Source organism: Phaenicophaeus curvirostris, chromosome 2 (genome assembly GCF_032191515.1).
Source record: "Phaenicophaeus curvirostris isolate KB17595 chromosome 2, BPBGC_Pcur_1.0, whole genome shotgun sequence".
NCBI lineage: Eukaryota > Metazoa > Chordata > Aves > Cuculiformes > Cuculidae > Phaenicophaeus > Phaenicophaeus curvirostris.
Genome location: NC_091393.1, coordinates 81,518,797 through 81,541,917, shown reverse-complemented (window position 1 = coordinate 81,541,917; position 23,121 = coordinate 81,518,797). Strand labels below are relative to the sequence as shown.

Sequence of the window (23,121 nt, the reverse complement as noted above, 5' to 3'; positions counted from 1 at the left end):
GACCGCTCCTTGAATACTGTGTTCAGTGCTGGGCCCCTCACCACAAGAAGGATGTTGAGGCTCTGGAGCGAGTCCAGAGAAGAGCAACAAAGCTGGTGAAGGGACTGGAGAACAAGTCTTATGAGGAGCAGCTGAGAGAGCTGGGGTTGTTTAGCCTGGAGAAGAGGAGGCTGAGGGGAGACCTCATTGCTCTCTACAACTACCTGAAAGGAGGTTGTAGAGAGGAGGGTGCTGGCCTCTTCTCCCAAGTGACAGGGGACAGGAGAAGGGGTATGGCCTCAAGCTGCACCAGGGGAGGTTCAGGCTGGACATTAGGAAAAAATATTTCACGGAAAGGGTCATTGGGCACTGGCAGAGGCTGCCCAGGGAGGTGGTTGAGTCACCTTCCCTGGAGATGCTTAAAAGACAGGTGGACGAGGTGCTGAGGGTCATGGTTTAGTGATTGATGGGAATGGTTGGACTCGATGACCGTGTGGGTCTCTTCCAACCTAGTGATTCTGTGAGTCTGTTAAGTTCTCCTGGGGGCCGTGAGTAGATTAAGAGACAACGCTTACGGCAACTACTTTATCCCTCCTTCCGCCCCCCGAACTACAGCTCCCGGCGTGCCCCGCGCGGCTGCCATGGCGACGGGCCCAGGCCCTGCGGAGCGATGTCCGGGGCCAGGTAAGGGACGGGGGTCCCGCCCGGGCTCGGCGAGGGGCGCTCGGCAGCCTCCCCCGCCTTCTGCCGGCGGCTCGCCTCCGCGGCCTAGAGAGAGAGAGGGAGGAACGGAGGGAGCAGGACTATGTAGAAGGGTCCGTTCCGGCCTCAGCCCCCGAGAACCGCGCGGTGCCGGGGCGGCTCCTGCAGGGCGAGGGGAGCGGACGGGGCCGGGGCCGGGGCCGAGGTGGGGTTAGTCACCCCAGCTCTGTTAAGAGACGTGCGAGGGAGCTGGGGAGGGGCTGCTCACAAAGGCTGGTAGTGATAGGACGAGGGGAAACGGGTATCAACTGGAGAGGGGCAGAGTTAAACTAGACATGAGGAGGAATTTCTTCACGATGAGAGTGGTGGGACACTGGCACAGATTGCCCAGGGAAGCTGTGGCTGCCCCATACCTGGAGGCGTTCAAGGCCAGGGTGGATGGGGTCTTGGGCAGCCTGATCTGGTGGGAGGTGTCCCTGCTCATTGCAGAGGGGTGGAAGTGTGTGATGGTTGGTCCTTTCTGACCCAAACCATTTGACCAATCTTTGATAAGCAGAGAGAGTGTGATGGGATAAATAATAATAATAATAGTCATCATCAAATCATAGCAATACCTGTCAATTATCCATTTAGATATTCTCAGGAGTTACGGTCAAGTCTCCATAGTTTTTCTCTAATGACTGTTTTTTTCCAACTAGTGATACTTTATGGGATCTTGCTATAGCTGAAGTGGAGAAGAGAGAAAACTCTGACAATGATGGCAAGCATGTGGAAGCTTGGGAAAAATCAGTATTATTCATGGGAAATAAAAATGGGGTAATGCTAAAGACTGTATGATTTTCTGCTTCCTTTGAACATAGTTTGTGTCAGGTAAAATAGATAACTACGTGGCCCACTTAATTCTTCTAAAGATGAAGTATGTTGTGTTCTGATTCTGCAGAGAGTGGGCATTTCACAGAATGTGGAGCAGTTAGGCGTTATTACAATTCAGAAGTTGAAGTTTATAGTTTAGAGAATCGAAACTTCAGCCGTTGTTATCAGCGATGTGATAATTTTCTGGGGTTTGGCTTCGTTAATCTTTTAAGAGTAGCTGCCAGAATTAAAGCTATTCACTTTGTTCAGCATGTCACATGTCCCCTTGTAGAGGTTTAAGTCATCTCTATTGGTTTGTAATTATAATAATGGTAGTGTAACTTGATTCTGACAGAAAGTTGGCAGTTAAGGTTCCACTATAAGGCTACAAACAATTGCATGTATTTACACTTTTCAGGTACTTTATTATCAGCGTGTTAATGTGTAAGTTTCACTTAGTGATACAAATTTTTTGCTTTAATGACAGTACAGTAGGGTTCGTCTTTGTTATTAATTTCCAGGGAAAGACCACTATTATACTGAGGTGTCTTGAGAGGTATGTGTTAATTTTTTAAAAGCTTTTTCCAACTCTGGATTAGAATTTTACATGAACGGTTATATCATATGATAATTCATAATATATGTATGCAGATGATATATTCTGTAATTGGTCGATCACTTACAGATAAACTCTTATCCCTTCATTACTACCTGTCATGTAACTCCTTTAGTCCTTCTTCTCCAGTACTTGAGAGCTTGAATGGCCATCTGTTCAGGTTGGTGATGCTATTTCTCCTGTCTTCAACAACTGAGACCCATTGTATTAAAATGCTTCTGTGCTGCTGCTCCTAAGCCAAATTCTGAACTGACTGATAAATATAATCTAGTAACTGTAGAGTTAACTTTATTTTGAGGATCTTGATAAAGTAAAGTTATTTTTCCTTGCATAGGGAAGAGATCTCAAAGCCAACATTAGCCTTGGAATATACTTTTGGAAGAAGGACAAGGAGACACAATGCAGTGAGTATCCAGAAACTATAGTTTACCATCTCTTTATAGATACACACATGTATAAAAATAATTTATAATTTTTACTTTTATTCATAAGAGTCTTAAGGGGTTTAGCTTACTGTTTGTGAAACAAAAACATTTTTAATATAATTAAAATAGCTTAGCAAAGTTAATGAAACTTACTTAAGTTTAAAATAGCTAGCTTGATTTTCTATTTTAATCTGTAATATGTTTTTCCTTCTCACTGAAACACAGTAGGTCAGAGACCAAAGTATAACACAAAGCAATTAGATTAATCTATGAAACTACCTTGTTTGTAGTATTTGAGTGCTTTTTTTTTGCCATTGTAATGCATTTTCTTTGTCTTTAAAATGCAAAATGAGAACAAGCTGACTATACAGCCAGTGTTATGAGAGAAGCAGTCACCTTAGAGAATGTTAAGTGATAATTACATTTTTGGTTATGTGTCCATATTGCTATGTTCTTGTTATGTTAACAGATATATTGAACCCATCCATCACAGCAGAACACTAACCAGCAGCAATAGCTATTGCTGCAGGTAGTAGCTGTTTCTGTTACTGAAGCAGGGAGTGTAAAATCTGACTCTGAAAAATAAAAATAATTTAAAACTTTTCCCAGAAACTAAACGTAAAGGTAGATGATTCGTCACTTTTCCAGTTGTAAAATTGTGAAAAAGCAGTAGTCATGAGCTGCAATGAATAGAAAGAAAGGGAAGAGAACCTGATTTTTTGTTGTTTAATTGTGCTTCCTGATGTTTTTGCTTTTTATCAATTCAGTCATAGGCATGCCAGGAGTCTTTTGTAAGAGCTGCATCTTTAACATGGGGAGTTTTTATTTGGTTTTGTTTTTCAGAAAATACTAGTGAAGTACTATATGTTTTTGTTCTGAGTCGCTTGCATGAAAAGCCAATTTATCAGATAAAGATCTTCTCTTGATCTTCTCTTGGTGTTTCATGGAAGTACATGTAAAAGAGTTTCTTTTGCAGCCTAAAGATGTAGCTCATTTTTGGGAACTAGGCGGTGGAACGTCGTTACTACAACTGATTCGAATACCAATCACTAGCAACAATATAAGGTAAGCGAATAATATTATAATACCAAAGTCAATTTCAGCTTCCTTCCAACACAAGGAGATCTCCAGAGCTTTTATTATGTAAAACTCTTTCAAAATGTAACATAGAACACATGTTTTTTTCCAAAAATTATTGTAACACCGCTGATACTTGGCTTTGACCTTCCTTTTCATGGTTCTCTCCTAATAAGCCAAGTTCTTAGCAGTCTCCAGCAGCAAGAGAAAGCATTAACATGGAGGAAATAGGTTTGCCTTAAGTAGATGGAACAAGAAATACAGAAGAAACTTAGTATATTTATGCTCAGTGAAAGAGCATAAAAGGCAACTTGGGAGCATATGAAAATCTTGCATCCAATTCCATATGCAAACACAGATGCTGTCTTTGTGAGGGGCAATACCTTAGGGTGAAAAATAAAGCAAAAAAATTGTGACAAAAAAAAGGAATCTCTGAATTTCTGGTAAGTGAAGTGACCATCTGATGCCGAGAGGATCATTCTGAGAGGGACTGAAACAATTCAAATTATCTGAAGGCAAAAGGAAACAGGAATTTAGAGAGAATTAAGAGAATGTAGTGAGAAAAATCCATAGAAGCAATGGAGTAGCACAGGACGAAGAGATGTTTGAAGAGTTGCGTGAAGAAATGAGAAGGCGATGGGGGATGCATTTTCTGTTGTTTTTTTCCTCTGGTTAGTGAAGATAGAGTTGGAAGTGAAGGAGGAGAAAAGGATCGAAATATGCATTATGTATTATTATGCATTGCTTTATTTCTTTGGTAGTGAGCTTTAATTTCTGTGAAAAGAAAGAAATAATCCAGGACAGATGCAGTTTTTATCATGTACTTTTGCTACTGTTTGGCTATTGAGATAATGCCATTGTTTAGTAAGAGACTAAGGCAGAAGGAATGTGTTTGGGTTTTTTTAAAACACTTCTGGGATGTTATGGTTTTTGTTTCTAGAAGAGCTTGGGCCAAAAAAAATTGTTTTTCAGCTGTTGTCTAAATGAACTTAATTGAACTTCACCTCCATCAGTCTTCTTCCATTTTTGCTGATAAGGAGTATTCCGATGTGGATGATCTTAAGATTCTTTGGTGGGATAGCAACATTGTTCTGTAAGACTACCTGTGTTCTTAAGGCAGTATTTTGACGTGCTAAGTCAAATAGTGTACCATTTCAATTTAAGTATAAGTGCTTTTCCCCATTTTTCTCATCTGACTGTAGTCAAGCAATTTGCTTATTTAAAAGTTCCATTAACTATGTCTAGTTTCACCAAGAGACTTTTCACCAGATTTTTTTTTTCCCAAGGCATTTTAAAGCAAAGTTAGACATCCACTCTGCCTTGTTGTCTTTCTAATACCTCTCTGGTCTGGAATCCCCTTTTTTGAGTCAAGATGGAATTTGAAAGAATGACTGCATCTGTTCAAATGCATTTATGATGTTGTTTTTTACAGTTGCACTTTAATGCAGTTAGAGTTTTGGGAGGCAGAGTTTTGGAAGCAGAGGAGTTAGTATGTAAAACGTTTCTCATCATAATTCATCCTTTAAAAGCCTCGTAATTGCTAAGTATATTTTGAGTACTGTGACTTCTTCCACTTATCTTTTAGAAGACTTTCTCATACACCCATTTGAGGTTCCAGCTAATTGGCACAATCTGTGGCACAGAATATTGCCCTTGACTGGTTTTTTTCCATTTCATATTACAATATAATAATAAACACATGGAACTTTTGGATACATTAATGGTTAGAAGAGATCCTAACCATTTGCTAACATTACTTCATCTGGATTTGTAGAGTTAGGAGATGGCAAGGATACGTGATTGTAGAATCACAGAATCACAGAATAACCAGGTTGGAAGAGACCCACCGGATCATCGAGTCCAACCGTTCCCATCAAACACTAAACCATATCCCTCAGCACCTCATCCACCCGTGCCTTAAACACCTCCAGGGAAGGTGACTCAACCACCTCTCTGGGAAGTGCCCAGTCATTCAGGAAGGAGCTAAATGGGTTCAGGACAGTTGCTTATTTTACTGTTTTGAAACATAGTCTCCAGAAAGAAAGTTTGATATATACAGTCCCCCCCAAAAACCTCTTATGGAAAATTTGCCAAAGTGATAGTTTTGAACAAGAGACAGGGGGAAGGTCTCTTCAGAGCTCAGAGTGTCCTTAAAAGCCGCCTTCCTTTGCTTCACAATAAACACTTAGCGTTTATATTTTCAATGTTTGTTGCTTTCGGCGTTTGTACTACTGGTGCAGGTATGGTTGTATATGAAAATGTTAATTGCCTCATGTGCTAAAGATCTGACCAAATAATGCATTTTTAATAGGTCATTTTCTGTAGTTCTTGTATTGGATTTGTCCAAACCTAATGAGCTCTGGACTACTATGGAGAAACTTCTGCAGGTCACCAGAAACCACGTGAACAAAATTTTAACCAGACTAGAAAAGACAAATCTTGAAGTAGCTACTGAAATTAAACAGAGGATGCGGAACAATCTGCAGAGGGATCATCCAGTAAGTTACGTCTGATATTTTCTCCAGGTGTCACAGGCCTTTATACAGTTAAAGATAATGCTTTTGAAAATCATAAACAACTCTTTTAGATTTTTCTGCATGACTGAAAATCCATTTGATGTAGATGAACCTGTTCACTGGAAAATTATAGCAATTTAATAAAAATTCAATAAGAGCAGAAACAAGGAAAGAAGGTTCCTTATATCTTTTTGTTAGATATCTAATGTGATTGTTATGGCATGTTACACCAATCAAAAGAAATAGTTTTAGAGTAGCAGTTTGCTTTTTTTCCCCCTCATCTTTTTAAAATGAAGATGAAAACTAGAATGTACAAAAGTCATCTAGCAAGAGACTAACTGAAGGTACAAATTTAAGCAAAGAATATAGTTATAACAGCCATCAACGTGACTATATACTTTGCATTTATTTAAATGTCTATCACAAACTCAATGCCTTTTGATAATCTGACAACTAATTAAATTATAAAGTTTCAGAAATGTTAACATCAGTCCTTTAAACATAATTGCTAACTAAATCTCTGGAAAAGCTAAACTTGATTATGCGCAATAGAAATGAAAAGTCATTGTTCATTAAACCTCTGCAAGTGTTATGTGTATATAATGCACAAATAAGTATTCAACAGTTCAAAGACTTGGCACATAAATCTGGTTACTGTAACTTCTCTAAAGTGCTGCAATATAGCAAATGCTTACACAGCTCAAAAACTTAAAAGTAACATAAAATTTTTGAGAAAGCAACATATGCAGCACTCAGTAGATTTAGAAAATAATGTTTGAGATCTGCTGAAATATGATTTTCTTTTTTACTTATAGAGAAGGTAGTTCACAAAAAGTAAATGTTTACAAGTACACTTGGCAATAAAATTGTGGCTGCAGTGTCAAGTTTACATATAGGGACTCACCTATCAGAAGACTGTAAGCTTTTTTTTAATAAGTAAAAAGAGTGATGCCAGTAATTGTTAAGAGAAGGCTTGTTACACTTGCTATGTAGGGAACACAATTATATCTTCTAAACTAGAATTTCTATTCAGCCTTCATTATCAAAACCAGGAAGGATGCAAACAAAATGTTTTGTTGCTCCCTAGTTCTCTTTTTACTTTCATCATTGTTCAAGAAAAAAATTAAGTCAGTTTTGTGGGAGGGAATATCTATTACAGACGAAGTAAATAATGGTTTACACAGATTTTTATTTGCCTTTTTATAGCTAAGCATATTTTTTATCATAAACAGGAATTGATGAGGTTCTTAGAGGCTTTTTTTGAGGATTAGATGTGTTTTGTTGGCCTGGATAAAGAATTTTTGACTATGATGATAAAGAGTATCAATTACAGACCTTGTTTAAGAGGGCTGGAGGCACCTAATGTAGTCCCTAGTCAAAAAATAATTCCATAGTCAACTGGCATACAGACCCTAATAACCGTTTTTTATGTTTCTGATGTTCTCCCAAATTAATTTTTTCAGCTCTATATTCTATGCACCCAGTTTTAAGTTATGATAATTTTGCTCAAAAATTTTGCCTTGACAGTGTACGAGTGAAGCTATTATTATTCCTCACAAAGTAGAAGATTTTTAGTATGTGCTTCTTCAGTATAACTTCTTTTCAATATGTTCTTCTTCAGTATAGCTTTTTTTGCTGGTATATTGACTGCCATTTAACCTGTATGTGAAATAACGAGTTTTAGAAGGGATCAGTTAGATCTGCCTCTGCTAAAACGCATCTCTTTTGCGCTCTGCTGCAACCAAAACAGCTTGACTAAATAATTGTATGAACATAATGGAGTTGTCTTATTTCATATTGACTAGCGGAAAACCTTCCAGATAACTTCAGAGTTATTGCAATCTACTCATTAAAACGTTTATCAGAAGTTAACTATTTAACAATTAAGTCTGCATTCCCAGATCTGTTTCTGTCTGTTGGTGTTGATTTGCTTTTTCGTGGTTGTTAAGTGATGTTTCCCTTTTCTGCTGATGTCAAACATTCGAAAGTCACATAAAATATTATTTAAGAGTTTAGAAAATGTGATGTGGGGAGGACAAATATGTGAGACAAGCAAATAATTCAGCTTAGTTTTCTTGAGCTTTTGTCTGTATTATTTTGGATATGATGCAAGGAGAGGGGAGCACGTCAAAATGCCAGTTCTACTAATCTAATCTGGCAGTTGTTCTGTGAGTATATGGGGTTTTTCCTTTCTTCACTTCCCATCTAATGTTGGAGCTATATAGTATATAGTGTAAGAAGTGTTGTACACCAGGAAGAATTCTCACTGCTCAGAGGAATTGATTTCCTGACCATTTATGAAGAAAATGAGAAAATTGTAGAACATGGTATGTGAATATTGCATTAAAGTTTATTCATCTAACTTAAGTTTTTGAAAAAACAAAGTTGTCTTCTGTGAATTAACTCCTTTCAGATGTTTTAACAGCTGGAATCTTCTACAGTTTGTTTTCACTGCTTAACTGTCATGTATCTATTTGGTAGGATTATGAGTTGATTGACCCTTTTCCAATACCCTTGGTAATCATTGGAAGCAAATATGATGTTTTTCATGTGAGTAATAATTAATATTGTTTTAATAATTAGAAGTTTCCAGTAAAGATCCTATGTTCTAAAATCTTCATAATATAACTGTAGCCATTTGAACAGAAGTACAGCCAATCAGCCTTCTACCACAAAAAAAAAAAAAATCTTTCCATCCAACAGCATTATAGAAGGCACACTGTCATTCCTTCACAAAATACTCCCAAACTGATCATTTTTGAGATACACTTGGAAAATGTTGATATAGAAGTTGCTGCAGACCAGAGAGGAAAGCAAGAAAATATTATGTTTATGAATTCCTTATATAATGAGAGAAATCCAGTTCCATACGTCCTTCTGACAGCAGATGTAAGTTTATGGCAGTGAAAGAGGGGCATCTCTCCTTTCAGCTGGTCAGATTTTCTAAAAGTTGTGGCAGCAGGAACAGTCATTTCAGTCTGGAAGTACCTCTGAAATTTTTAGAGGCAAGTGAGTAACTACGTCCTTCAGGGAATAGAGATAAAAAATGTCAGATTACTGCTGGATTCTCTCCCAGGACGTTAAAAATCCAAACAAATGCATGCCCAGTTTTCAAGCAGCACTGGGTCATGGGAGAGTAGAACAGAAAGTTTGATTTTTAGCTTCGTGCTGACAGCCTGTGCTTCTCTGGATGACTACATCGTACATTGATACTTGGCTGACTGTAAGTTACTGTGCCTTCTTTCATACTGAGACTTTATGCTGAGCCATGACCCTTTAATAATCAGTGATTGTCACTTAATAAGCACAGAATAACAGCCTAGTTCCTTTGGGGTCTATGGACAGACTCTTGCAGTCTTCACTGGGACCAGGTTTTCTCCAGCTTCATCCAGGGAAGGCCATCTGTATGATATTAGACTAAAGAAACATTGATGAAAAGGTGTTTTTATGCACCTTTCAAATCTTGCAGGTATTAGAATTTAGAGAGCATATACTCGAAGGTTTACTGAAAGTGAAGTATTTACACAAAAAGAAAAAAATCCTTATCCTAGTAGGTAGTATTTCTACTTCTAAAAAATTTTTAATAAAATTAAACAAATTAATTAAAAACTGAATACACATTCCTAGTTATGAAACTTTTTCTGGACTAACATATTGCCTGAATTAGGCTCCCTCTGTAAAAAAGAACAAAGGGAAATTGTGACATTTCTTTTCAGAGTAGGCTGTTACTGATTCTGTCTTAAGATATAATTATGCTGACAGCTGAAAGCCTCATATAATATAGCCTAAGTGCATTGCAGTTTATACGAAAAATGAAAAGTTCTATCTGCAATATTTTGGTTTTTGTTTCTTATGTATATGTTCCAATATCTACTTTTTCAGGAGTTTGACTCTGAAATGAGGAAAATAATAAGCAAGACACTTCGATTTGTTTCACATTATTATGGAGCATCATTAGTGGTGTGTATATTCACTTTCTAACTAAAGATAGAGAAGATGAGCAATATTTGTGTTACAAAACAATATTTATGGAATAGAATTGTAAAACTAAAGAAAATAGGATTTTATCAGGTTTACACTAACTTTCCTTGTGAGCTAATCTATCAGACAGGTTGCAGGTGTTGGCAGGAGATGCATGGATATACTTTATGAACAAACAACACAATTCTCAGTGTCAGCAAAAACTAAATGAAAAGAGTTACCTGTTAGACAACTCAGTTCCCATTTTGAGTTTACTGCATGCCTGGCAAAATTTTTTTGGTGCAGGAAAGGCAGGTGGGAAAAAGCGATTACCCTAGTTAAAATTAGAGAAAACTCTGTTTTGGTTGATGCATGAACTTTTCTCTAGTGACCTGGCTTCAGCAGATTTAAAACTTAGACCAAGGGCTTGTCTTCATGGCAGTTTAAGCATACCATCTTACCATACTCACAGTGTTGAAGAATAAAGGCAGGAATTTTTTTACAGTAATGAGTAGGAACTGCCAACCATGAGGACAATGAAGTATTTATGTGAGTGCATAAATTGATTTTGAGTTTGGCAGATCACCTCCTGAGTAAAGGCAGTAATATGCATGCTGAGGTTTGCAATCCAAAAAACTGCCTCTTGGGTGCTCTCTACATCAGAAGATGGTTCTAATTGTATCAGCCATCATTTAACCAGTATTAAATATTTTTATTACATAATTTTGGATACCAAACAACTTATGTTTGCTTCAAATTGTTATAATCACAGCATGTCCTTTTGCACCCATGTAAGATTGTACAGCTTTGTACTTTGACAAACAAATTCAGCTTTCGCTAACTGAGAATCAGTTGTCAAGATTTAAATTTTTTTAAACAAGTATTTAAGCATTAATATAATTAAAAATGAAGAACTAGGAACCTAAAACCCTCTGGCTGCTAGATCCTGATGCCCATTGAAATAAGTGGGAGAAAGTTCATTTCCCACAGGAGGGATCTGATTGCTTTCTCAAATCCATGAAGCTGTTAGGATACAAAAGCCCTTAGGAATAAGGTTGCTGTTTGAGAAGATATTCTGGGAAGTGCTTTCTAATAAATCTGTACTGGTTCTACCATTATAAAGATGCTTTTATGATGTGTGAACAATTTTAGTTATTCATTAAATTTCTAAATATTTTTGGTATTCTGGGTTATTTTTAATGTAGTTTAAAATCTTTGTAATTCATTAGTCTTGGGCAAAAAAAATAGTCTTTTAATGTACGTACTTCAAAGATTGTGAGTCAGTATTTTAAAATTTATTCTTTAACCTTTATACTATATTATTTAACCTTTATACTTTGTTTAATATTCTTGATCGAAGTATTCAGTGACAAATACATGCATATTTTGGAAAGGGAGGGTGAGATTTTTAATCTGATGAATTCATTGACTGTATACCAAATGTATTGTGGTCAGGAACTATCCAGTCTCTATTTGAACTACCCTATGCAGATGACATAATGTAATATTTCCATGATGGAAGAATATAATGTGTATTTTGGTTTCTGATTCATTTAGTTTACCAGTAAATCTGAGGCTCTCCTGCTGAAAGCCCGTGTTCTTATTAATCACTTGGCATTTGGCTATGACAAAAGGTAACATAATTATTGCAACTATTAAATGTTTTGTCCAGAGTCTAAAAGTAGTGAAAAAGATATTCCAATCACCAATTTTTTTAAATTTTCTTAAATATGATCTCAGAAAGGTTCTTGTTCATGGACTTGTGCTCCTGTATCTCAGCTGCCTCTCTGCACAAGACAGTGACACCTCCTTGATTTTTATTCCAAAACTGATGGATTAGAGACGTGGCCACCACTAGAAATGAGTAGATTCTTATTTATATGTATTTGTATACAAAGCCCAGTAAAAGTCTTGTATTGCTAGAATAATTTAATTTTTAATTGATTGTTAAATGCACACTTGATTTTTTTTTTTTTCTGTTTAGCAAGTCTATGTCAGTGGATCACAGCAAACCTCTGTTTATACCAGCAGGCCAGGATTCGCTGAGACAAATAGGTTAGGATGTTTCCTGTTCATCATGTTTGTTGTATAATTCTGTATTCATATTATGAGAAATACTTGCGCAGTTTTGTTAGGTAGTTTAATAAAATATTGGGACTTCTTCAAACAGTAAAGTACCAACAGGCTTAGATCTAAAGGAAAATGTAATACCACTCAGCCCATTTCATGGTGGAAGATCAATGTTCTTTCAGACTTGTTGCAGCTTGTCACTGTAGAAGATAAAATACTAAATAAAACTGATCCTTATCCAAAATGATATGATAATTTCCATCGTTCTGACAAGATACTTGTAGTACTTTGTGCTGTACTGTAATCCATAGGACCACCACCTGCCTCTGATAGTGATATTGGAAAGATGCGTGCAAACACACCATTGGAACTGTGGAAAAAAGTATTTGAGAAAACATTTCCTCCCAAGGTAGGTTTTTATATATCTGCTGCACAGCTTATTTGCTCATTGAGTAGCAGTAATATCACTATTAATTTTTATCTTTCAAGTCCAGTGGCTGGAATTTCAGTCTTACTTAACAGTCCTGTTTCTTCCAACCACTTTAATTCATGAGGTTTTTAAAACTACATATTTATGTGCAGTGATGCTTTGATTATTAGCTTCTACATCTTCAGTCCCCTTCCTACATTTAGCATTAATGGAAGTAATGATGTAATCCTCCGGGTTTTTTCCCTTGCTTTTTGTTAGATTGGAAGACAAGCTATATATACAGTGTTTTTTGGAATTTTTAAAGGTGAAATATCCTCTAATGCCTAAACCAAATGATAGTGATGTTGCGAGAGGAGAGCTTTTCATGGCTGCAGCAAGCTGCTGATCCTTGTTCTCCTAGGGCATGAGGCTTTGAGTGAGGAGGGTGTGTTAAGAGTTCCCTGCCAAAGTCTGTCATTTTGCTAAAGGAAGTGTTTGGGTTTGCAAGGTAATTAGAATCTCTTGGCACCTATGTACTGTTAAATCTTGTACATATTTCAGAAGTTTATGGTCCCAAGAGGCAAATCACTGAATACCATTTTCTTTGGAATTAAACTTAAAGTTCTAATTCCCTCAAGGTTAGTAAATGAAATCTTTGCAAAAAGATAGTAGTCCATTTCTTAGCTATTGAAGTAATGCTTCTGGTAACCAGAACTGAATTCTAGTATTACATGCTCCAGCAAGAGCAGCCCTAACTATGCCTGAATGTCATGGGCGAGAAGAGATATTGTCATTGTGAGGAGAGAATAATAAACAGCTACCAAGTAAGAATATTTTCTTTCCTTTAAGATCTAACTGCACTATTACTTTATATCATTTTACAAATCTAAGATTGTTTTTTAAATCTAATCTGTGTCTTATAGCACAAAATTCTCCCATAAATGCGGAATTTTAATACATTTGTATTAAAAGCAAATACTTCCATTAGATATATAGCGTGGTATTTTCTTGTTAAAAGAACAGAAGGTAAAGTTTATCCTTTTGGGTTTGTAACTCCGCTTCCAGAGTTTCTGTGACTTAGAAGATACCAAGGATCCTGCACAGGATTTACAATATGCTGAGTATGAAGTTGATGTCATGAAAGCTCAGAAAAAACAGGTGTGTGGTTGTTCTCCAGTTGCTGTTCACAGTCAGGCATTCCAGAACCACCAGTGTTGCTAGAATAATCCCCTTTTTGTAGTCCCCTTTTTGCCTTTAAATAATGCCAACTTTAGTTTTCAGCTTAACAGTTGGTTAGTTGGGTTTTTTTTTTTCCATTGGTAGACATTAAGCCAATAGTAGATTGTTGGATCTCAAACTTTTGGCTTTGTGGTTGCTTTAGAAATGAATGATTCAGATTTTCCCTCTAGCTCTTTCCCAGAATTATTTCACTAAAATAATATTGAAGCAAAGCTCTGAAGCTTTCTTGGCAGCAATGGCTTTGTTTCTCTACCCTGTACTTTCATTTGGGTGTTGACTGTCACAGTCTAGCAAGCAGGATCAAGGTTTGGGGTGGGGACTGTTTACTTCTGTTATTTTTGTCTTGCTCCTTCAAAACTTCTTATTTAAACGGGAAAGGTACTGAGATGATAATGTTTATGACTTGGGTTTGCAGGCTATGTACGTTTTATCTTGAACAGAGTGAAAAGAATTATTCCACTTAGTGAAATTTGACTTAAGCCCAGAATTCCAGGAAAAGCTTTTGGTGCGGAAAGGGTCTTCTATTTTTTCGTGTTCATTTTGACATGTTTCTGCATTTCCCTGCATTTGTGGCAAATTAATTTTATTGAAAAATTCTGTGGCAAATTAGATGAAGGTTAGAACGTTGTCTTGTAGATATTGGTGTATACCATCACATGAATAGAAATGCTGTGTATAGTCTTCATCATAGGCATGGTTTTATTAGTCCAAGATTTGTGTATTTTTCTTTGTTTGGAAAAAGTATCACATACTCTGCAAACTCTTTACTTCATACAGATACATGTTTCACACATGGAGAATCCTTTGCTAGAATGACTGAGAAACATTCCACTCTATTCTCACAGCAATATGTGGGCTATTTGTACACCAGTTAACTTCTTTGTGGACTAAGTTAGCGTGGTTAGAGGAGGTTTTCCCAACAGTGCTTTAAGATGATGAATTGTACCAATCTAGATCTCACATGCTTTTACAGACCTGCGCTCTTAAGATGAAAGGCAATTCTATTAAATCTTTTTATATGCTTGTAAAAGAAAGCCAAAGGATTAGATTATTACTGCTATCACAGTTTTGTAGAGTTTAGTTAGATTGCATAAGGCAGTAAACCTGTAGTTACCTGATCCAAAGAAATACATCAATAATGTAAAAGAATAAAGCAATTTCAAGAATCCCCACAATCTTTGAACTTGCACATTACCTGTAATATCCCGTTAATGTAGGCATCAGTTCTGAGTTTCTGTTACATCAAGAGCAGTCTTAGAAATCGTTACAATTTGTAAAGCACGTAGCTTTTGAAATCTATAATGTAATCTCACACGCAGTGTATCTATATCTTTCAAAATAACTATATGGTGTACTAGGTTTGTTATTTTTAGATAATACTGATGTCTCGCAAAAGAAGATACTGGTATGCTTTGATTAAATCACACAGGAAATTATTAATTTTCCGTTTTTAAACAGAAGAATCAGGCTTTTAGAATCTTAATCTGTTCAAGGACATTGCAAACCAGTGTAGCTTCTTTTAGTTGGACTTCTACAAGTAATTTGAGCATTAAAGAGAAAATTACTTTTGTTATCTGCAGCTCTTTCCTAAACTTTTCTATCGTGAAGTTCAATTATTACAAGATTATTTGCACGTTATTAAAATGTTTTATATGCCAAGGATTTAATTCAATTTGAAATGCACCAAGATAGCAATATTCATCTAAAAGAAAAGAAAGAACTCTGCATTTGCAGTGATTCTTGAAGTGTCTTTGGATTTTCCAGTTATATGAAAAGTAGCACAAAAAGCCCCATTTAAAATGCATCATAAGCCTGACATTCTTTATGGAGTCTCATGGTATCTGTTGTGTAGGAAGAACAATATATTAAGAAGTTTAGTATTCAACATGTTGCTAATGAAATCATGGGACATAATGCAAAAGGAAAGTTACATATAATGACTGTAGATTTTAAAATCGTTTAAGTGCACACTATCATTTTTCTCGGTTACTTTCGGTTAATGAGTATGACATTTTGGACTCTAGGTGATAACCAGTTTGCTAGTTTATCTCAAAGGTAGGCTTTGCAGGAAAAACGAAAGCACAGCAACAGAAACAAAGTATAGCCTCTGTCACTGAGTCTCGTAGACAAATTAGCATACCTGAGTGACTCAGTCTTGGTCACCTGACCAGTAATACTGCAAGAGAGTAATAGATAACTGTGGCAATACAAAGTTTAATTAAATCAATGTCAACTTTGTAACCAGGGTTGAAGAGTTTTTCTGCAGGTAGGGTTTGTATGCTGTAGCTGAGTAAAAGGTTAAATTCTCAAGTATAAAATTAGAAAATAGTTCAAAGACAAAATAGAAGTATGGAAAGAACAAAGTACCTGGCTCACTCCCATGTGTTATCTATCAGCTAGTATTTATCTGAGACACTTTTTGACTACAGGAGCTAAGAGTGCAGCTCATCAGCATTCTGCCACAAGAGTGTTTTTGTTTAGACCACTTTATTTTGCTTCTATAATATTTTCAGAGTTAACTATGAAATGTACTGCTCTATTTCTAGACCGTTTGGCTCTGGAAAGCTCTCTGAGCCTGTGTTTTCCTCCCTGTGCCTTTGTTACAAATCAAGCACAGCTCCCTCTCTCAACTATGTCTTTTCAGAATTCTCTTCCTAGTTCTTATGCCAAACACATTCGATATGCAGGTTTATTTCAAATAGTGCTGTTGCAATTGTTTTGCTGGTTTTATGCTGGAGTTGAGCTCCAAGAGAGAGAGAATACAGCACTGGGGACCTTCCTGAAATTGGCATTTTAAATGCATTTCTTAACTAGCAGATTCTCCCTGGGAATTACTGGAATTTTGTGCTCTTTGCAAGGCTATAAAGATTCAAGAAAAACATTCATTTTGCCTGCTTATTAGGCCTTAAACGTGTGCCTTGCTGTTAACTCTTCTTACAGTCCATGTAAAGCATAAAAAACCCATGGTAAACATGTCATCCATTTATCTCCATTCTCTGATAGCTTTTTGGCTTTTGATGCTTTAAGGTCCCCTTAATTTCATTTTAGGTACACACATGCCTTAAATAAGAGTGAGATCGTTGAAATGATATTGTCAGTTAAAACTGCATCTGTCAGTGCCTATGAGTGCGTGAAACTCTTGTTCCTTAGTTCCTTCTAAATGCTTATAGCAGTGAGCTGGCACATGGGGGCGTCTGCTCTGTTTTCTTTAGAAATGCTTTCTACCACAGAGTTCTGCACTCTTGTCTTTTCAAAGGTTTTTGTTTCAGATATTTTAGCTATCCTGTTATGGCTTGTACTGCTAATATGTGGAATAGGTGCTTGGACCTTTTTCATCTGGACAGTTGACTGGAGCTCCATTTATTGAAGCAAATGATAAAGTTAACCTTGAGCTCAAAGAATTGGATAGCCTCCCAGTCAGGTACTTGAGAAGCCACTGTCACACAGTGCCAAAGTTCATGCTGACTGGCCCTTGTTACACAAGGGTGTTGCTTTAGGGATTGGTGCTGGTTTTAGATGAAGCCTAGTGCCATAAAGTATACTAAAAAAAAAAAAAAAAAATCAGCTGCCTGGTGCCATTTGGTGTTAGCCAACAAGAATTAAATAAAGCAAATCTAAATGAATAGGGCTATAATTGTTAAGACTAACAAGTCATAAACAGAAGAAGGGGAGGCTCTCTAACATCTTGCAAGGAAGCATATTCCTGTTTCCCCTAAAATAGGAGTGACCTAATTAACTGTGTCATTCCCAACTAAAAGTCATTTCTTTGACAGATCTGGAACACTCTGTTTGAGTTGGGGGCTGTGTTGGCCAACAGAAGAAGTGCCATATTTTTTGAGCATACTTCACTGATATGACCATATTGCAGAACCAGGAGACAAAGTCAATGTCATTCAATAAAATGGAATGTTGTATATTGTGCAATGAACCTCCTTGGTCTGAGCAGTGATACTGGGCAGAGAAGTATGAGCAGACACCTTAAAATGTGAAATTGTTTAAATGTTTGTTAGTCTTACTTGCAAATATATAAAAAATAAATATTTATCATTTTATTTTGTATTTCCATAAGTAGTGGAATGGCTATATAGTTTTAATATATGCTGTGGTGTGGATCCTTTTCATTTCTGTATTGTTTTGAATTGCCTTTATACTCAGTTGCTTTCTAGCTAGATAAAACAAGAGCAAACTAAATTCTGCTAAATTATCTGCCTCTTTCTTGAAATGGTTTAGTCATGTGATAAATCTGTAAAGCAAATTATTTAGGCAACACCTGTAGACATAACCCCAAATAGCATTATTTTAGTATATAAAACTATTGTCTGATTTTCCCCCTTCTTATAGCTTTTGAGAAAGTTTTTAGACTTGAAATTATTTACTTAGCATTAATCAGGTTACATGTGCTCCTTCACATACTGCAGTATTCTTTCTATTCCTAACTGCAGGAATGTTTCCAATAGTTCATTATGTTCCAAGATCATAATTACTTTATATTAATAATGAGGGAGTGAAAATACTGAATAATGACTGGCTTAGAGATGGAACAGTTCTGTAGTACAGGAATTGTATTTAATAATGCAATTTAATAGATTTAGGCTAGACACATTATGTTCTGTGTCAGTCATCTGGGAGGTATTTTACTGTAAAACTAGACTCCTGCAAGTATCATGAAGAATATGCACTAATTAAAAATCCTCTTACTGCTCAAATCTGTGGTAGTCTCTGAAAATTTTGTCTGAGTTATTTCCTGAGAGAATAGAAATTGTATGGAAATAATGAAATTTTCTGATGATGATTTCATTGTTGCTTTGCCCTTTATTTACTTTTTCCTCCTCTGTACTCTGCATTGAGAATTAACACTTCCGTTAAATTCACCAGGTGTGCATTTTGTTATTTTAGTCAGTTCTGGTGTCTGTCTGCCTACAGTGAAACCTCCCTTACTCTGTTAAGCCCATGCTCTTAAAATCAGAATAGCGACCATATAAACCATATGCCCACTTCTGAGGGTCTTTGCTGTATTTATACTAATCACTGGTTTATGTCCATCTCTTTTCCTCATCAAAATAAGATACCATGACTTTTTTTTTGTATGGTAAGTAGTACAGGGTTAGGCCTAACGGTACCACTTTAGAGTATTATCTTCCTGCAAATTCTTAGTCTCAAATTAATGAAAAGCAATCATAGTGATAAACTCAATTAATTTTTGCTGAAAGACTCTTGGGAAATTATTCCTGACAGTATGACCACTACGTCAAATTCAGAAGATTAAATTGTTGTTTGGTAATGTTGCTAGAACCTTTTATTATAGGCTTCGAAGTTCCCAGTAGCACTTTTGACTGAAAGAAGGTCATTTGTCTACCTTGCTAGTACTCAGTATAGCATAATGTAGACTGCTTCATCTTTCGCACCTAATTTGCTTTCTTTATACACCTCCACAATTTGTGTCTCTCTTTGCTTTTAATAAACTAATTACTATCTAGAAGATGCATAATTTTAATTACCACATTGGGTTTGCATTTTATTTTTATATGCAGATTCTAGCTTTTCAGTCTACTAAACAGTAGCACCTGAAAGATTATTTTTAAACAAAAGTAAAAGGATGGCGTCATTTTCTGCCATGAGTAATACACTTCAAGAAAAATCTCGAGCAATAATGAATATTTCCAGAAACATCCAGTAGCCTAGATTGCATAGGTATTCCTAAGCACCCATTGTATTCATGTAAAATATGTTTCTGCTTACTGCTTTCTGGGCAAGCTTGTATTCAGCAGGGGCTTCTAAGGTCCACTGGCAGCTCTCTTAGTTATCATCACTGATTGTGTATAAGCTTACAGAAGTTCATTTCAGTCCCGACAGATGGGGGGGGGGGGGGGGGGGGAGAGAGAGAGAAAGTAGGCTTTGTTCCTCTAGTTTCTTTATCATAATCTTAAGGAATTACAGGTGCATTTTGAAAGGTCCTGGCTTCATGTGTTTGAAACAGTACTATTTCTGTAGTTTCCTAGGGAGCCTGGATTCTCAAACTGAATGCTCAAGAAAAGATTCAAAGTTTCCTTTTGCCTAGAAAGTACCTAGGCAAAATGAAAATATAAATAAAATCTACCTCCTTGTATGGCAGCAAATGTGGCAACATTTGTAGCACTTTTACTGTAATTTTGTTCAAGATAAAAATATATATATAGTACATTTTTTCTGCAGTGAAAAGTTTTTGTTCATGCTTTAAATAGTAAGATAGCTAAAGTATGCATCTTTTATAACTTTTAGTAATGAGGGGATCAATTAATATGTATGTTTCTGTTTTAGGAACTTGAACAATACAAAAGAAATGCCTCTAAATCCTGGAAAGAAATGGATTTTGACTCTGCTTGATGAACTGCTATAGAGGTCTTCAGTTTGATTTTTACAACATTACTTCAATTTTCTAGTGTAATAATAAAATTAATCTGATGCAGTGAAAAATACACAGTAGCAATCTATAGTATTTATTAAGAATTCCTGTTTATTCATTCAGTCCAAATATAAGTATATCTTGATACTGACACAGAGTTTTAAAAAGTGGGGAGAAAGGAATTCTAGATTATTCAGAGGTGGGTTTGAATATGAAGATTGGCATTAGACAGGTCTACCTATTTTATAAATTATAACACATTATTTTGTATGCTTCTGTCCTAAACATGTATTCAAATACAAAGAAGTTTTCACTCCCAAAACATGCAACTGCATAGTAAAGTGTGGTAGGCATATTTTCCTAGTTTCATAGAATAACCAGGTTGGAAGAGACCCACCAGATCATCAAGTCCAACCATTCCTATCAAACACTAAACCATGCCCCTTAGCACCTCGTCCACCTGTGCCTTAAACACCTCCAGGGAAGGTGACTCAACCACCTCCCTGGGCAGCCTCTGCCAGTGCCCAATGACCCTTTCTGTGAAGAATTTTTTCCTAATGTCCAGCCTAAACCTCCCCTGGTGGAGCTTGAGGCCATTCCCTCTTGTCCTGTCCCCTGTCACTTAGGAGAAGAGGCCAGCACCCTCTTCTCTACAACCTCCTTTCAGGTAGTTGTAGAGAGCAATGAGGTCTCCCCTCAGCCTCCTCTTCTTCAGGCTAAACAACCCCAGCTCTCTTAGCCGCTCCTCATAAGGCCTGCTCTCCAGCCCCCTCACCAGCTTTGTTGCTCTTCTCTGGACTCGCTCCAGAGCCTCAACATCCTTCTTGTGGTGAGGGGCCCAGAACTGAACACAGTATTCGAGGAGTGGTCTCACCAGTGCCGAGTACAGAGGGAGAATAACCTCCCTGGACCTGCTGGTCACACCATTTCTGATACAAGCCAAGATGCCATTGGCCTTCTTGGCCACCTGGGCACACTGCTGGCTCATGTTCAGTCGGCTGTCAACCAACACGCCCAGGTCCCTCTCCTCCAGGCAGCTTTCTAGACAGACTTCTCCTAGTCTGTAGCACTGCATAGGGTTGTTGTGCCCCAAGTGCAGGACCCGGCATTTGGCCTTGTTAAACCTCATGCCGTTGGACTCAGCCCAGCGGTTCAGCCTGTTCAGATCCCTTTGCAGAGCCTCCCTACCCTCCAGCAGATCGACACTCCCACCCAGCTTAGTGTCGTCCGCAAACTTGCTAAGGGTGCACTCGATGCCTTCATCCAGGTCATTGATAAAGACACTGAACAGGGCTGGACCAAGCACTGAGCCCTGGGGAACCCCACTTGTCACTGGCCTCCAGCTGGATTTTGCACCATTTACCACCACTCTCTGGGCCCGGCCATCCAACCAGTTTTCCACCCAGGAGAGTGTGCGCCTGTCCAGGCCAGAGGCTGACAGTTTCTCAAGCAGAATGCTGCAAGAAACTCTGTCAAAGGCTTTACTGAAGTCCAGGAAGACCACATCCACAGCCTTTCCCTCATCCAGCAGCCGAATGACTTTGTCATAGAAGGCGATCAGGTTTGTTTGGCAAGACCTGCCTTTTGTGAACCCATGTTGACTGGGCCTGATCACCCGGTTCTCTTGCATGTGCTTCATGATAGCACTCAAGATCACCTGCTCCATGACTTTCCCTGGCACTGAGGTCAGACTGACAGGCCTGTAGTTTCCTCGGTCCTCCCTGCGACCCTTCTTGTAGATGTGCACAACATCATCCAGCCTCCAGTCCAGTGGGACTTCCCCAGTCTTCCAGGACTGTTAGAAGATGCATCTATAATTCAAAAGCAAAGCTTGAGAATGTATTCGCATCATTGTTTGATGTTTGTGAGTAGGATAATTCCACAGAAGTGGCAAAATCAGAATTAAAACCATGTTTGACCAGATCTATTGTTCAGAAGTTTACTTTATCTCTGTTTCAGTGTCATACAGTTTAATATAGGATTTATTTCTTGCAATGTGTAATATTATAACAACTTCACACAGGATTCAGATGATGACATTTCTATCAAATATTCAAACGTTAGGAAGTCAGTCTAATCAATTTGACAGATAATGGTTAATGGTATGATTGATTTGCATTCAGCCTAAGCTGATGAACTGCTAGCCTAAAATAGATTCGGCTTTTTGTCCATGGTCATTTTCTGTAGTATGAGATGGACTGAGTGTTTAAGAATGTGCAGGACAAGATCTAGATTAAAGCCAGAGGTGTCTGTTGAGTGCTAGGATGTCTTGTTGGAGAGTAAATGTCTGACAGTCACTTAGCAGACTGGATTATAAGAATGTTCCCTGATGTCCATGCATATGAAAATGGATAAGACAAACTAATGTATCCTTCCAGGTCTTTAAAGGTATTTGTTATTTTTAACATACTTATTCACCAAATGGTTTTCTTATGTAATATTTGTATCAGAATGTTATACATAAAGATCTTAAAAAAAATCTTGTCCTCACGCAGAAGAATTTGCATTAACTCCAGGATTTCAAATTCTTTGTTACAAACTATGTTACCTCAAAAGTATCAAATAAAACTAATTATATTGTTATGGAATTTCAAGATACAAATATATTTACCTCCTCAAAGAAATCTCTGTCTGTCTCTCTGTAATAAGTGATTTCTTCACTGAACAGGGGAAGTAAGTAACAGAGTTTAGGAATTCTGTCTGTTTGGCTTTCAGTTTTGAGAGGTGCCTATATTTGTTAAATGGATAAATTAGACTCTGGAAAGTTAGTGAGCCCATGAGGATATTCCAAATATGAAAACTACATTGCTTCCAAGGACTGGCAAAAACCTCTTTTATTTCTTTTCCCCTAGTTAAATTGACATTTTATGAACAAACAAAAATTTGTTCTAGAA

At 37.2% G+C, this 23,121-nt stretch overlaps 1 protein-coding gene across 2 annotated transcripts; it reads left to right on the top strand.

Annotated features, from left to right (window-relative positions):
• Nucleotides 1–591: 591 nt before the first annotated feature.
• On the top strand, nt 592–20,344 carry DYNC2LI1 (dynein cytoplasmic 2 light intermediate chain 1). Of its 2 annotated transcripts, XM_069852656.1 has the most exons (13): nt 592–663; nt 1,380–1,497; nt 2,055–2,089; nt 2,484–2,553; nt 3,551–3,639; nt 5,963–6,149; nt 8,649–8,717; nt 10,050–10,127; nt 11,685–11,761; nt 12,112–12,182; nt 12,509–12,606; nt 13,672–13,764; nt 20,143–20,344. In XM_069852656.1, the coding sequence occupies exons 1-13, from the start codon at nt 650–652 to the stop codon at nt 20,206–20,208; spliced, it is 1,065 nt and encodes a 354-aa protein (XP_069708757.1). In that variant the 5' UTR covers nt 592–649; the 3' UTR covers nt 20,209–20,344. The 2 variants fall into 2 exon arrangements, with proteins under 2 accessions (XP_069708757.1, XP_069708758.1); XM_069852657.1 differs by lacking the exons at nt 592–663; nt 1,380–1,497 and having other exon boundaries at nt 2,049–2,089; nt 3,418–3,639.
• The last annotated feature ends 2,777 nt before the right edge of the window (nt 20,345–23,121 follow it).

Coding starts and splice junctions, on each gene's coding strand:
- DYNC2LI1 (XM_069852656.1), top strand. Junction 2,090..2,483: donor ATACTGAGGTGTCTTGAGAG/GTATGTGTTAAT, acceptor TTCCTTGCATAG/GGAAGAGATCTCAAAGCCAA. Junction 6,150..8,648: donor ATCTGCAGAGGGATCATCCA/GTAAGTTACGTC, acceptor TCTATTTGGTAG/GATTATGAGTTGATTGACCC.